The following is a 15,807-nucleotide window of genomic DNA, read 5'->3' as shown; positions in this document are numbered from 1 at the left end:
CTCCCCCTCCTTTTTAGTGGATTTTAGTTAGTTTTCTAGTTTTCTCATTTATACCTAGTTTTCTCATGATCCTCTCCCTATATATATATATATATATATATATACAGAGGGAGAAGATCATGAGAAAACTGCATATAAATGAGAAAACTAGAAAACTAACTAAAAAAACCTAAAAAAAAGCTAAAAAACATACCAATTTTTTTTTTACAACTTGTTATAAAAAATCGCTAGTTTTTATATATAAAAAAATTTTCAAAAAAAAAAAAAAAATTGCTGTACTGCACATGTGCATTATATGTGCATTATATGTGTATTACACATGTGCACTATATCCGTAATAGTGCACATGTGCAATACATTTTTCCATTCATAAAAAGCTGCGATTTTTTTTATAAAAATTAAAAAAAAAATTTTTGGTATGTTTTTTTGTTTTTGTTTTTTTAGTTAGTTTTTTGGTTTTATCATTTAAACTAGTTTTCTCATAATCCATCCCCTATATATATATATATAGGGTTAGGATCGAGTGAGAAGCACTAGACTAATTTAGAAACTTGAGAAGCATTCTTAACCAAACATTTTCCTTAAACTTTTCGTAATATACACATATGTATAGTTTAAAATTGACTATATACATATGTGTATAATTCAAGATTTGACAATATACATATATATATATATATATATATATATATATATATATATATAGTGATTTTTAACCTATACATATGTGTATGTTACGAAAAGCTTAGAGAAATGTGTGGTCCAGAATGCTTCTCAAGTTTCTCAAATAGGGTGGAGTTCTCTTAGGATCCCTACCCTATATATATATATATATATATATATATATATAGTAGAATGTTCAAATGAGAAGAAATTTCTTGTAAGAATAAAAAAGAATAAGTTTCAACCAATAAGAATGTTTAATTTTACTTAATTTAATATTTTCATTTAATTTTAATGTAAGGATATATTTGTAAAAACTTATATAGATCATTAATTTATAGTCTTCCTTTTTAATAGTTAACTATATTAATTTTGTAACTTATTTTCAAAATATATATTTTTTCAAAAAATAAAAAAAAATTTAGTTTAGAGTGTAGGACAAATTACTAGGTGTGTAGGATAAATTATGAGTTGTGTATGATAAATTTAAGTATGTATAGGATAATTTTTGAAATGTGTAGCATAACTTTTTATGTGTGTAGCCAATGAAAATTAGTGTAGAGAATAATAGTCTTTATGTGTAATTAATTACTTAAAGATTGTAACAAATGAGATGAAAGAATAACTACTTAATATTTTACAGTTATACCCTTTGTTCTTTTTCTTCTCAATTAAATTTTTTCTCAAATGAACTTCCCATATATATATATATATATATATATATATATATATATATATATATAGGGGAAGGATGTATAGAAAACCACTTTAATTTAGAAAACCCGGGAAACTCAAAGCTCCCGATGTTTTTTTTTTGAAAAAATTTATACATGTTATATACCTGTTTTTAAGGGTTTTGGGCAAAAAAAAAAAAAATAAAAAAAGCGCCGAGTAAATATTTAAAAAAAAATAAACAAGTTTTGGTGTAATACATGTTACATTCATCTGACATATTTGTAACATATGTTACACCAAAACTTGTTTATTTTTTAAAAAAATATCTACTCGGCGCTTTTTTGATTTTTTTTCCCAAAACCCTTAAAAACATGTATATAACATGTGTAAATTTTTTCAAAAAAAAAAAAAAAAACATCGGGAGCTTTGAGTTTCCCGAGTTTTCTAAATTAAAGTGGGTTTTCTATAGATACTTACATTATCTAGTATATAATAAATGAAAAAAATTTGGGACATGTGTCGCAATATTAGGGCCTTATAGATACAATTTTGGCGGGAAAATTCTAGGTCGCTTTTCAGTGACGCGGCATCCGAATCCATTTTATGGACCCAACTTTTCGAAAAGTGGATCCTTTATATACTATTTTGTCATAAACTCGTCATCTTCTCCATTCTCTAGCAAACCCTAGACGCCACATCTTCTCTTAGAATCTATCTCCACATCTTCATCTTCCCAATCAATCTTGGTGTTACTAGAGATGGTTTTGTTGTGGAAGCCCTGTAAATCCTAACCCGATCCTATGAACAATCTGTATCCATATATAAAGCCTTTTTATTTTCTTGATCTGAGACAAAACCCTAATCTCCTACATCTTCTTGGCCGCTTCATCTAGATATTCACACCGATCATCCTCTTCAATCGTACAGGTAATCCTAGATTTATATCTCTTTAAAACGCTTGAGATTTGTGTAATGAAATTTCTCTGTTATATCTTATTTAAGCAAACTGCGATGGCATTTGATGGTCGCTTTCTTTGTTCATGTCTGGGTTCTGAATCTAGAAAGTTTGTTGCAGGTGATAAATGAAGATTTAAGATCCTGATTTGTTTTTCCATTAATTGCGAATCTTAAAATTGATGTTTAGTTTTTTTAGGATTGAAGATCCTTCATTTTCTGCATGTTCTGGGTTTGAAGATATATCTCTTCGCAGGTGTGTTATTGATTGTTGGTTTTACTAGAATTGCGAATTAAATCTCTGATTGTTTGTATTTTTCTTTACGGATAAGTTACCTTTTGGGTATCATTGCTGTTGTTATTCGATCTTTGTGGTATTCTGTGGGTTATAACAGAGATAACGGTTAGGGTTTGTGATGGTGGTGGTGTCGGCTACAGTAGAGGCGAGGAAAGGCTTTCTTTTCTGTGTGTGTTTTTGGAGAGATCTTGACAGCCAAAGCAGACTGTATGTAATATCATAATGGTAAATTAATTGAATTGTTTCAACTTATTAGATTACTTTTAATATTACTTTTATTTAGTTTTCTCAGGGGTTATCTTTCATGTCTACATGCACAATAGAGGAGGTTTCTTCCAGTTCCGATGTTGTTCGATTCTTTGAGTTATATGTAAGCAATTTTTGTAACTATTCTTTTATTCTTTCCTTTGGGTGACCATGAGAACCCGTTAAAGAAAACTAATGGCCCACACAAGTACTCCATTGTTGCATCAAGCAACTTTTTAATTTCAATGTGAAATATTATACCGTTTTGCATTTGTTTTTCGGTCTATAAGAGACGTGAAATGTATGCTCTGATGGTGAAAAGAGCTGAAACAAATGGATTGAAAGGTATTATTCTTATTGCTGACAATCCTAAACTTGGCCGTAGGGAAGCCGGCATAAAAAAAAACAAGTGAAAATCATCTTAAAATCAGTGATCTTTCCCCCGTTTTTTTAGTTTTATTATATTTTTTTTCAAGAAATATATATAATATCCTTTATTATGCGACTCTGTAACATTTTACTCAGAATGATTGCGCCCCAGCTGAAGAGTTTTGAAGGTCTTGTGTTAACTGAAGTTGATGATGCAAGTGAAATAACCATAATTTGTTTGGTTTTCATGGAGTTCCTTATTATGCATTAATTATAACAATTAATTATATGTGTTTTGCAGAATGTGGGTTCAAATCTTGAAGCTTCTGTATCCAGGAACTTTGATCCTTCTTTATCTTGGAAGGTAACGATAGGAACCATAATTTCAATCTACGAGGTTTGTAAATAATAGATTATTTCACTAGAAGCAATTACAGCTCATATGTTTTGCAGAACATTGCTTGGTTAAAGTCCATTACAAAAATGCCAATAATGGTCAATTGTGTACTCACCCGGGAAGAAGGTAAGACCCGTTTGACCCATTATCTGATCCACCCATTCCACCTATCGTGCTACCTCTAATTATGTCTACGTATCTTGGCCGCCATCAAAGCTATGGAAGTAGGAGTTGAAGGAATCATATTGTCTAACCATGGAGCTCACCAGTTAGATTATGTTCCTACCACCATTGCGGTTATCGAAGAGGTGCTTAATCTTATCATCACTTACCGAGTATATAAAACACGAAAGTAGCAAGGTTTGCTGAAATTTCTGTTTGCAAGTGGTAGGTGCAGTTTAAGGAAGAGTACCAGTGATGGAGGAATAAGTCGAGGAATGGATGTATTCAAAGCTGATCGCTCTGGATACACATGCAGTTATGGTAATTTACCTGCAAATGTTAGTTTTTGTAATTCATTGTTCACAAATGATTCTAATTCATTGTCTTCTTTGCAGATCGTGGAAACATTTTTAGCCATGTGTATGCAGCTGGTAGAAATATGCTGGTCCAGGTTAGTGCATTACATGTTAGTTTAAATATGGCAGCAACTCAGCTTTTTTAACTTCGCATTCTAAAGTTTTGTTTTAATAAACATGGTCAGGTGATGTTGTCAATGTATATATTAATTAATAAAAGAAGTTTGCTTTTGTGGGGATGAGATCCATTGAGTAAGCCAGTAATGCAGTGGCTTTGGATGGCATTATACTTGAGGTTTTTTTAGGGATTAATGATCTTTTTACATCATAATTATTCTCTATATTTGATCTTGAATTCATTATTTTACTTTTGATATATGCTAAATTTCTTTGTATATTGTCATGTTACAGTGGTTGGTGAAAAGATTTAATATTATACAATTGATATAGCAGCATGTGAAAGTGCCTTCAAGCAACTTCTTACAGACGATAACTACACCAGAATATGTCAACATGTAGCAATTCCTATTAATAGGGTGTACACGGGACCAAATGGATCATTACTTGGTTAATCAGAAGTCTATAGTTTTGTTTAGGTTTATTCCTGTTATTTTTTACCTTGCATAGGTGTCGCTTTCTTCAAGCATATTGTTTAGATATATACATACAACCCATCAGGGGAGTTAACTGAAAATATGTATTCAGGTTCGAATATTAATAATAAATGGGTCTGGGTTCCTCGGGTTCTTTCTTTTTAGGAATAGTTGGATTATCAAACTGAAGATGGGTATTCGGGTTCGGGTATTAATAATAATTGGGTTCGGGTTCCTCGAGTTCCTTCTTACTGGTTCAAGTAGCATAGGGGTGCACCAACATGTAAAGAAAAGGAGAGAGCCGCCCCATGAAAAAATAGTGTTATTTCACAGCAAAAGTCTTGATCGCCTCCACAATAATTAAAATCCTGGGTCCGCCTTTGGTACCGCATAGTAGCATAGTATGGACACAGAAGTTTAATTTATTTATTCAAACATTTAATAACGTTTGAAAACATGTCTTTTCATTTTATTCAACGACATAATTCGATTAATATAAATTAATTTTACCTGCCCGGGAAGCAGTCCAATTTTGACATTATTATTTGACGTTTATCTACTTTTGAATCCATGACACGAATCCGCGGAACTTCTATGCTTATAGAATGCTCAAAAAACAAGGTATGCACTTTGTGATTAACTTACCTAATACGTCACATTATTTAAGTTTTAAAGTACACACTTTGAGTATTTAAAATTAATTTTTACTGCCCGGAAAGCAATCCCGGGTGATAACCTAGTATATATATATATATAATAACATCTTAAATAAATAAATAGGTGATTAATATAACAATGACCTGTTGTCCAAAAATGTGCGGTTGAATAAAAAGTCATTATGAATAGTCACTTTGAATCTATAAATCTACACCCTACCCTATTTAAAAAATAATTTGTTAGCTATATTTTATTAAAACAATTTTTTTTATTATATCACAAGATATTGCAATCTTTTAGTTCGTTATCAACCTAATGTGATTACCATTTTTATTATATCATAAGATATTGCAATCTTTTAGTTCGCTATCAACCTAATGTGATTACCAATTATAGTTATCTTGTATTTAGTATAATATTAATGTCCCATTGTCCAACTGCATAGTAATGTTTATTATATAAGTAGCTATCTCGATTGAACTTATGAATATCATCTCTCTTTCCCACTCTTATATTTCTATTTGTTAATAGCCTTTAAAATTTAGAATGGAGACGAAAATGGTGGTGGAAAAGGCTGATCTAACCGCATTTGAAGGTGATAGTGGTGGATACTATATATGGTCAAATGCAAAAACACCGTTGTTAAGCGAGTTAAAACTCGCTGCCGGAAAACTTCTTCTCCACCCTCTCGGCTTTGCTCTTCCTCACTATGCCGATTCCAACAAAATTGGCTTGGTTCTTGAAGGTACTTTACTTCATGACATAGAAGAGGTTATTGTAACACTAATAAACCTATACAAAGTTAGTATAACACTATTATAAAACCAGGTCTTTTCCAACACAAGTATTGGTTTAAAATGCTTAGGAAATGAGCATTTCCGAAAATTTCTAATCAAATTGATTTTGTTGGAAAATGATCTTTGAGAAACTTTTTCCAACAAATTTACGATCATAATAATTATCGACCAAAATTTTTGCATGTATTTTGTGGTGAAATTAGGGTTTTCAATGATGTTGAAATTTCGACGGAAATGAGTCACAATTTCTGACCCAATTTTTTCCCCAGAAACATTTGTAGAAAATTGGCCCCTTTTCTTGTAGTTACACGATTGACCCCACTATTTTTTACTACGTACAACAAATATTAGTGTATTCCTACTAGCCCTAGGGATTTTTAAACGCCGACCCCAGAGAGTTTTTAATCTATATCACGAAAGATCAATCTATATATGTTTCATTTGAAAAGCAAATTGAAAAAAATATAAGTATGAATTCGATCAAGTACTTTAGTTATTATTTGTAAACTGTTATTAAACTGTAGATAACTTTTACTAGGTCTGTATTACCTCAAACACCACATTGTATCTTCTTAGTTCTACCAAGTAGATAGACATGATAACAATAATTACGTAATCCGACCCAACTTAAACCCAAAGTTTGGATGTCGAGTTAAGATGTATATGAATCCTCTAAGACTTAGAAATCTTTTTTATGAGTATGAATTTTTTTGGGATCCATTATCTACATCCAAATTTTAAAACTTTTGTAAGATTTAAAAGATAATAATACACAAACGAAGAAATTATGAAATAATTAGATTTGTGAATATAATAGGCCTAGAACCTAGAAAGTAAAAGTAAAAATAAGAAAAAAAAAAAAACAACCCATAAACTAGCTTTTATCAAAAACATTTCTTCAAACTTTTTTACGATGTCATCTTCTTTTTTTTCTTCCTTGAACTGATGCACATGTACAAGCTCCCAATCGGCTAATTGCATACCTTAGTCAACACCATTTTGGTCCGCAGCTGACTCCCTTGTAAATTCGCCAAATAGTCACGGGGCAGTGTCAAAATTTTATAGAGGTCGGTTAGGAATTGATCACGTATATCCATTACAAAAAACAATTTCATGGGATGCTGGCGTCCCGTACCCACTATGCAGTATGCCACTGCATCTACCGACCACGTGAAAAAATTTCTAAATCTGCCAATAAAGTTTAACTTACACAGTTGTTCCACTAATAGACCTAAATCCATCTTAAATGCATATATTTGCTTCTACCCTCGTATATAGACACTTTTAAGGATGAGTTTGTGTTTTTAGTTGCTTATGTCACTATTTCGTCGCTGTTTTTGCGGAGTTGCTATTTATATATTCACATTTTAACTTGTCATTAAGTAATATATATAATATAAGTCATTCAACATGAATGTATAGGTACTATGACAGTTGGGTTGGTGCCACCAAATAGTCCAGAAGAAAAGGTTTTGTTGATTAAGAAAGGGGATGCAATTCCACTCTCAGCAGGGGTGGTTTCATGGTGGTTTAACGGTGGCGACACCGATGCAGTCATTGTATTCTTGGGTGACAGCAGCAAAGCCCTGGTCCCTGGCCAATTCGCTTACTTCTTTGTGGCTGGAGTTCTGGGACTTTTAGCTGGCTTTCAATCCGACTTCGTTGGTAAAACCTTTGGTCTGGACGAAAAGGAATCGGAAGATGTAGTAACAAGCCAACAAGGTGCATTGCTTGTTAAACTTGATCAAGGGATCAAATTCCCAGAACCAAGTAGTCACACCAAAGGTAAATTATATGCCAACTTTGACGATGTATCGGGTAAGGTTGTTGTGAAATGTGGTGGAACTATCAGTTCCTTGACAAAAAAGAACTTGCTGGTGCTCAGTGAGATTGGTTTAAGTGCAAAGTTTGTGAAATTGGAGGGCAGTGCTATGTTGGCGCCGAGTTATGTTGCTGATGGATCGTTCCAGATATGTTACGTCGGTAAGGGAAGTGGTCGGATTAAGGTTGTGGGTAGCGAAGGAAAGCCTGCATTGGACAGTAAAGTTGAAGAAGGTGACTTGTTCATTGTTCCTCAATTCTATGCTCTTGGAGAGATTGCTGATGATTGTGGATTGGAGGTTTTCTCCGTCATAACTTCTTCAAAGTGAGTCATATAAATAAAGTTGAGTCTTTGAGTGTAAAACTGAAATTTATTTGTTCTGATGTATGATTTTACTTAACATTTTAGACCTGTTTTTGGACACCTAGCTGGAAATACATCAGTATGGAAGGCGTTGGATCCGGTGGTTTTACAGGCGACTTTAAATGTTACTCCAGAATCCGAAGAACTTTTCAAGTTGAAGAATTCAGAAGACATCACAATTGTCCCTCCAAGTGGATAGCGTTTCAGGGGCCATAATAAAATAAAACATTCCTCGTATTTGTGATTGATATTTTATGACATTCAATAAGCCAAGAAGCCCGTGCATGTGTTACTTCAATATTTACGTGACTTGTTTGTAAACAAATTATGTGAAACCGACTAGATGTCATATGATATTAAGGTGTGTGGTTTGATTTGTTTTATTTATATCTATTACTAGGTTTATTACTAGGTTTGAACCTCGTGTATTAAACAGGTTGTGTAAATGTAATTTTATATAATAAATAAAAAGATGTATCTTTAAAAAGCTCGTGTATCGTACGTTTTGAATAAAATATAAGGTCATATGTTAACATATACACTTGTCAAGATTTATCTTTTAAAAATGAACTTTGATACACTATTTACTTATTATAACATTTTAGTTTGAGTTTTTATTTATTATTAGGTAAAAGACACATGTATTACATAGGGCTGAATCCCATTTTTATAATACATCCAAATTATGAGATATAATGATTTTTTAGTTAGTTTTATGCACATTCATGCTTATTTGTTTATTTCATTCATAAAACACTCGTCTCAAATTTATATTCAAGATAGTTTACGGTGCAAAAAGGTGGAGATCGATCCCGACATTTTTATATATTTCATCATTTTATGAATTTATACCGTAAAATTGAGAAGTAAATTCTCTTTGAATGAAGTATAGAATTGTTATATTTAAAAAAATGTGTTCTTTCTAAATTTTGATGTATTGTGCGATAAACGATGACTTTAAACCATTTATAACAGTACGCCATAATTTTTGTTTAAAATTATTATTATTTATTTAATTTAAGAGATAAATAGGAAAATAAGGTGAGAAAGCACCAAAAAGTGACACGTGTCAAAAAATATATCTACTCATAATACTCGGGATATAACTTTATTATTAGGCCGGAGGGTGCGGGGCGCCACCCCCGCCATGTCACCTTCTATAGCGCCCCGGGGTGCTATCACACCACACCCTCAAATTCAATTGGGGGCGCCATAGATGGCTCGCCAAGATGATAACGGGCTCCAAACACGTTGAACAATGAAGAATGGTCAACCATGACCGTTTGACAACGGTCGTTTATTAAAAAAAAACCTTTTTTTATTTAATTATATAAACCTATCCTAAACTAAATAACTCACCAATCACAACTAAAACACACCAATCACAACTAAAACACACACCAATCACAACAAAAAATGTCTTCTTCGAGCTCCTCATCCGACGGTGTTCTTGACGATATGGTTATCGCAATGACGCAGGAGGCGATAAATTATTTGCAAGAAGAAGCCGAATTTTCTATATCGCGTACAAGAAAACCGCCTCTTGAACGAGATCGGTTAGGAGCTCATGAACGTCTAGTGCAAGATTATTTTTGTGAAACTCCGTTGTACGATGATGGTCAGTTTAAGCGTAGGTTTCGTATGAGCCGAAGACTATTCGTTAAAATTTCTAATGATCTTGCGGGCGAATTCCCTTTTTTCACGCAAAGAGTAAGTGCAAGTCGCAAAGTTGGTTTCTCTGGACTACAAGTGTACAACAGCAATTAGGCAACTAGCGTACGACACAACGAGTGATGCGTGGGATAAATATATAAGGATGTCGTCAAGAATGTGTCGTGAGTCTCTTGAAAATTTTTGTGAAGGTAATTTTTATTAACGCTATTATTTTTATTTACATCGTTATTATTTTTTAATTAACACTAGTTTATTAGGTGTTATCTCTCTGTACGGGAGACGATATTTGAGAATGCCAACCGCAGTCAACGTTCCACTTCTATACGAGGCCCATCAGCGCATACACGGGTTTCCTGGAATGTTGGGTAGTCTTGATTGCACGCACTGGGAATGGACGGCATATCCAACCGCTTGGAAAGGGCAACATCATCGTGGTGACCACGATGGTCCACCCTAATATTACAAGCGGTCGCTTCTCAAGATTTATGGATTTGGCATGCGTACTTTGTAATGACTGGTGCGAACGATGACATTGCAATTTTAATGTCCTCGAATCTATTCGACGATGTCATAGACGGGGTTGCACCAGATACTTCATTCTATGCAAACGACGTGGAGTATAAGTATGGCTACTATCTCACAGACGGTATTTATCCCGAGTGGGCGACGTTGGTAAAAACTCTTTCGTGTCCAGATGACGAAAAAAGATTGTATTTCAAGAAAAAACAAGAGTCAGCAAGAAAAGATATCGAGCGGGCTTTCGGTGTGCTAAAAAAGAGATGGTCTATCATCGCCCAGCCGTCGAGGATACTTGAAAAAAGTAAAATGAGAAACATCATGTATACGTGTATCATTTTGCATAACATGATAATGGAGGACTAGGGTAGAGCGTTTTGTGGAGAAAGCTATGATGAAAGTAACCAACCAACGAACCCAATACTAACATACGTTGAGAAAGAAGATATCCGAGCGAAAATACGGGCTAGGCACACACACCAAAACATTCGAGCCGATCTGACCGAGCACCTATGGTTTTATCGTGAACAAGGAGGAGTTGACGAAGACGACGAGTTATAAATTATTAGTTATAAATTTTCTAGTTATATTTTTTAATGACTTTGTAATGTTTTTATTTTTTTAATGAAATTATGTTTCTTTTAATTTTCTAGTTATTAAAATTGCCATTTAATTTAAAAAATAAATATTTAAATAAAGGGGTATTGGATTTTAATAATCCCAAGTTTCACTAATTGGCCGGTAATAATCCCAACTTCAAAAATTGCCTACAACAGTCCCAACTTGTAAGATTTTGGCCACCAATGATCCTTGTCTAACTGGGTTATAACCTTGTTGGGCTGATGACCTGCAACTTATTCCGGCGACCCGTTTTACCCCTGAAACCACCAAACGAGACCACCACCAATCATCTCCGACCTCTTGTAATCTTCTCCGCTTCTCAAAAGTTTAAAATTTCCACCATCTACGCAACTCCGGTGACATGCAACTTATTCCGACGACCTTCTTTACCCCTGAAACCACCAAAAGAGACCACCACTTGTCATCTCCAACCTCTAGTGACCTTCTCCGCCGCTCAAAACTTCAAAAAACTAACTGGGTTATAACCCAGTTAGACAAGGATCATTGGTGGCCAAAATCTTACAAGTTGGGACTGTTGTAGGCAATTTTTGAAGTTGGGATTATTACTGGCCAATTAGTGAAACTTGGGATTATTAAAATCCAATACCCCTTAAATAAATAAATAATTAGGTAATCATGACGGGGGCTCCATCCACACCCTGCAAAGTAAAGAGGGGCATGATAAAGCCCCCAGGCTGACATGGCGCTGACGTGGATCCTACGTGGCCTGATAAAGCCCATGGGGGCTCCAACCACACCCTCTAGCCTTACATAAAAAAACAAACGTTTATCCTTATCAAAATTTTTGTTTAGAATTATTTATAGAAAAACAAATATGTATTCTTATCTAATTTTTGTTTAAATTATTATTATTATTTATTTAATATAAGAGATAAATAGAAAAATAGAGTGAGTATCCACCAAAAAATGACACGTGTCCAAAAAAGATTTTCATTTACTAGTATATGAAGATTTATTATTTAGAGTAAACTGCCATTTTGGTTCCTGAGGTTCGGTCACTTTTGCTACTTTAGTTCAAAACTCAAACCTTTTTGCATCTGGGTCCATGTGGTTTCAGTTTTATTGCCATTTTGGTCCAAAAATGAAATCATGAATGTCTTATAAAATTCTACTATTTTGTCCTTTTTCTCAAGGGCAAAATGGTTATTTTAATTTTTATTATAACAGATTATTAATTAAAATAATTAGAGTAAATAATCCCTATATAAAAGCAGCAGAGATTCATCTTCCCCAAACCCAAACCCTAATCCATCATCTTCTCCAAACACTCCACCGAGCTCTTTCCGATCACTTTTCCGGCACCATCACCACCGCAACCAGATGCACATGACAGGTAGATATGGCTTATGCTCCCTTCATCAAAAGATTTCATGGTGGTTTAACGGTCGCGACACCGATGCAGTTATTGTATTCTTGGGTGACAGCAGCAAAGCGCTGGTCCTTGGCCAATTCACTTACTTCTTTGTGGCTGGAGTTCTGGGACTTCTAGCTGGATTTCAATCTGACTTCGTTGGTAAAACCTTTGGTCTGGACGAAAAGGAAGCAGAAAATGTAGTACAAGCCAACAAGGTGCATTGCTTGTTAGACTTGATCAAGGGATCAAATTCCCAGAACCAAGTAGTCACACCAAAGGTAAATTATATGCCAACTTTGATGATCTATCGGGTAAGGTTGTTGTGAAATGTGGTGAAACTATCAGTTCCTTGACAGAAAAGAAGTTGCTGGTGCTCAGTGAGATTGGTTTAAGTGCAAAGTTTGTGAAGTTGGAGGGCAGTGCTATGTTGGCGCCGAGTTATGTTGCTGATGGATCGGTCCAGATATGTTATGTTGGTAGGGAAGTGGTCGGATTAAGGTTGTGGGTAGCGAAGGAAAGCCTGCATTGGACAATAAAGTTGAAGAAGGTGACTTGTTCATTGTTCCTCAATTCTATGCTCTTGGAGAGATTGCTGATGATTGTGGATTGGAGGTTTTCTCCGTCATAACTTCTTCAAAGTGAGTCATATAAATAAAGTTGAGTCTTTGAGTGTAAAACTGAAATATATTTGTTCTGATGTATGATTTTACTTAACATTTTAGACCTGTTTTTGGACACCTAGCTGGAAATACATCAGTATGGAAGGCGTTGGATCCGGTGGTTTTACAGGCGACTTTAAATGTTACTCCAGAATCCGAACAACTGTTCAAGTCGAAGAATTTAGAAAACATCACAATTGTCCCTCCAAGTAGATAGGGTTTCTGGGGCCCTAATAAAATAAAACATTCCTCGTATTTGTGTTTGATATTTTATGACATTCAATAAGCCAAGAAGCCCGTGCTTCTGTTACTTCAATATTTACGTGACTTGTTTGTAAACAAATTATGTGAAACCGACTAGATGTCATATGTCTTAAGGTGTGTGGTTTGATTTGTTTTATCTATATCTATTATTTATTATTTATTATATATAATAAATGTAAAATGCGGAAATGTAATATTTACAAATAATGTTTTGTGAGAAAACGTGCTAGAGGATTATATCAGTTTAACGAGACATCTCAGCTGCACCGTTCATCTAGAAACACTCAGTTTAAACAATTCACGTGGATTGTCAGTATTGTTGTCCACTTAAACGCAATCTAAAAAACTTTCGTAATGCTTACCGATACGTTAAGGTATATTAATTTGCACTAAGTTCTTATAGACCTCACAATCTCAGCATATCTCCTCATTATGTAATACACTGACTCAAGTAATGCCTTTAAACTTTCATCAACTGTGATTTGAGTAAAACTAACATAGAACGTTTAAACATTAACAATCAGGCCGATCTTTCAATACGCAGAGAAAGTCCAATGTTTAACAAAACAAGAAATATATAACAAGTTGAAATTGTTTAGATCTTAACCACTAGTTCGATATTCCCATATACGCAGAGGTGATCCAGGATTTAAAAGAAACACCAAGTAAAATAAAGCAGAAACATTTAGGCATTAACATCCAGTTCGATACTTTCGTATACGCAGAGGATATCCAATTCTTAAACAACATAAAGAAATAAAAAAAGTTTAACTCTTTGCAAAATGAAATACACTATCACATTAACTTTCTCAGTAAGTTGTGAAAGTTCACAAACTGACCGGTTTTTATGCTTTGCAGCATTCTGTGTCAATTTATTTGGTATTATCTAAGCTTGTCAAGTTTTTGGCGCCTTTTCCAGGGACACGGTGTTGGGTCAAAATGGAGAATGATGTTATCAATTACGCCGACGTTATTCAGTGTCTTTATTGTTTTGTAAATGTTGGCGTTTTTTATTTGTAATAGTCAGATATTTAGTGACTTTAGTAGGTTTTCCAAGCAAGAGGCGGCTTGCTTGGAAAACAAGGCTCAGGGGCTATATATAGATTACTACACCTCACTTGGAGGGTGTGCATTTGTGAGCCACCACCCCGGGGGAGCTCACCCGGGGTGGACGATTATCTTTTGTATTTTATTCATCACTTTCAATGAAATCATCCTTTTTACAATCAATAAAGTTTCCATTTTTCTTGTTCATTATTGATTGTTCTTGGCTCAAAATCACCCGTCTCATTATTTTTACCGAATCGAAACTGAAATCGGATCGTACGGATCTATCATTTGGTATCAGAGCCTCGGTTGCTCGTTTCAGTATCGGCTTGGTCGGATCTTAACCGGAAAACCGCCGGAGACGTAAAACAAATAGTTGTTCGACACTGTTTCCAATTTGGCCTTTTTTTGTTCTTTAGCACCTTTGATGAATCAAACGACTCTATTCATCATGGTTTTGCTTTTCAAGAACATACAGTGAATGTGTGTTGTAGAGAGAGAAACGAAGTAGAAAGATAGACAATAATGGTGGTTAATTAGCGAAGGTGGTTGAGCGGTGACGGTGGTGTTGTTTAGGGTTCAATTTGAAATTGGTGATGGTTGACGTCCTTCTGGTCACCATAATCAGATGTTTAAGTGTCGTTGAAGGTAACGGATGATGATGGTTTATGATGATGCATCAGGGTCATTATCCAACATATAAGGTTCTCCGGCCAAGGTTGGTTTCGCGTTCTAGGGTGGTCGTGAATGGTGGCGCATGGTGGATGACAGTGGTATGATGGTTGATCATTGCGCGGTGTTTGTCTGGTTCTTTAATGAATCAAAATTTGTTTAGACATCAGCAAGTTTTTCTAGTTCTTTGAAGCTGCTAGAGCTTAGGAGGAGTTGTATGAGAAGTTTACAGCTACTTGGAGGTTCGATATTTATTTTATGTGATTTCGGCGTCATTTTCCTATAGTGGAAGGCTACCGGAGATCTTTTTTTTTTTTGGTAGTTGGTCATGGTTCTGTTCATTTTTCGAAGGTGGCATGGTAGTTTCTGGTGGTTTAGGATGGAATACGGTGGGTGGCGACTCGGTAATGGTCTCCGATGAAGCTGCGGTAATGACATGAACGGATGGTTGCGGCTAGGGTTCGAGATAATTGGTCGCCGGTGGTTATCGTTCAACTCGTTTGGATTGGTTGTCATAGGGATGAAGATGACTGGAGTTGGTGGCATATGGCGGTGGATGGCGGTTCTCCGATAATATTGGTGATGGTCGGGGATTCCTGTGTTCCGGCCGGTGATAATTTCCGGTAA

General features: G+C 34.7%; 2 protein-coding genes and 1 long non-coding RNA gene across 25 annotated transcripts; all 3 read left to right on the top strand.

Annotated features, from left to right (window-relative positions):
* Positions 1 to 2,009: 2,009 nt before the first annotated feature.
* Positions 2,010 to 4,877, top strand: LOC110929477. Of its 22 annotated transcripts, none has more exons than XR_004889030.1 (12): positions 2,010 to 2,265; positions 2,341 to 2,413; positions 2,492 to 2,548; positions 2,701 to 2,797; positions 2,874 to 2,960; positions 3,507 to 3,569; positions 3,659 to 3,728; positions 3,819 to 3,910; positions 3,994 to 4,085; positions 4,160 to 4,215; positions 4,306 to 4,415; positions 4,532 to 4,877. It is a non-coding gene; the product is annotated as an uncharacterized LOC110929477 (long non-coding RNA). The 22 variants fall into 22 exon arrangements; XR_004889025.1 differs by having other exon boundaries at positions 2,688 to 2,797; XR_004889027.1 differs by having other exon boundaries at positions 2,483 to 2,548; positions 2,688 to 2,797.
* A 939-nt stretch (positions 4,878 to 5,816) lies between these two features.
* LOC110929476 (13S globulin seed storage protein 2) lies at positions 5,817 to 8,735 on the top strand. Of its 2 annotated transcripts, none has more exons than XM_022172638.2 (3): positions 5,817 to 6,115; positions 7,590 to 8,313; positions 8,418 to 8,735. In XM_022172638.2, exons 1-3 carry the CDS (start codon positions 5,917 to 5,919, stop codon positions 8,566 to 8,568), a joined length of 1,074 nt encoding a protein of 357 aa, XP_022028330.1. In that variant the 5' UTR covers positions 5,817 to 5,916; the 3' UTR covers positions 8,569 to 8,735. The 2 variants fall into 2 exon arrangements, with proteins under 2 accessions (XP_022028330.1, XP_022028329.1); XM_022172637.2 differs by having other exon boundaries at positions 8,398 to 8,735.
* A 1,801-nt stretch (positions 8,736 to 10,536) lies between these two features.
* On the top strand, positions 10,537 to 10,908 carry LOC110931907. Its single transcript, XM_022175277.1, has one exon. The coding sequence runs from the start codon at positions 10,537 to 10,539 to the stop codon at positions 10,906 to 10,908; it is 372 nt and encodes a 123-aa protein (XP_022030969.1).
* The last annotated feature ends 4,899 nt before the right edge of the window (positions 10,909 to 15,807 follow it).

The sequence above is a fragment of the Helianthus annuus genome, chromosome 3 (genome assembly GCF_002127325.2).
Source record: "Helianthus annuus cultivar XRQ/B chromosome 3, HanXRQr2.0-SUNRISE, whole genome shotgun sequence".
NCBI lineage: Eukaryota > Viridiplantae > Streptophyta > Magnoliopsida > Asterales > Asteraceae > Helianthus > Helianthus annuus.
This window is presented reverse-complemented; position numbering and strand designations above follow the sequence as displayed.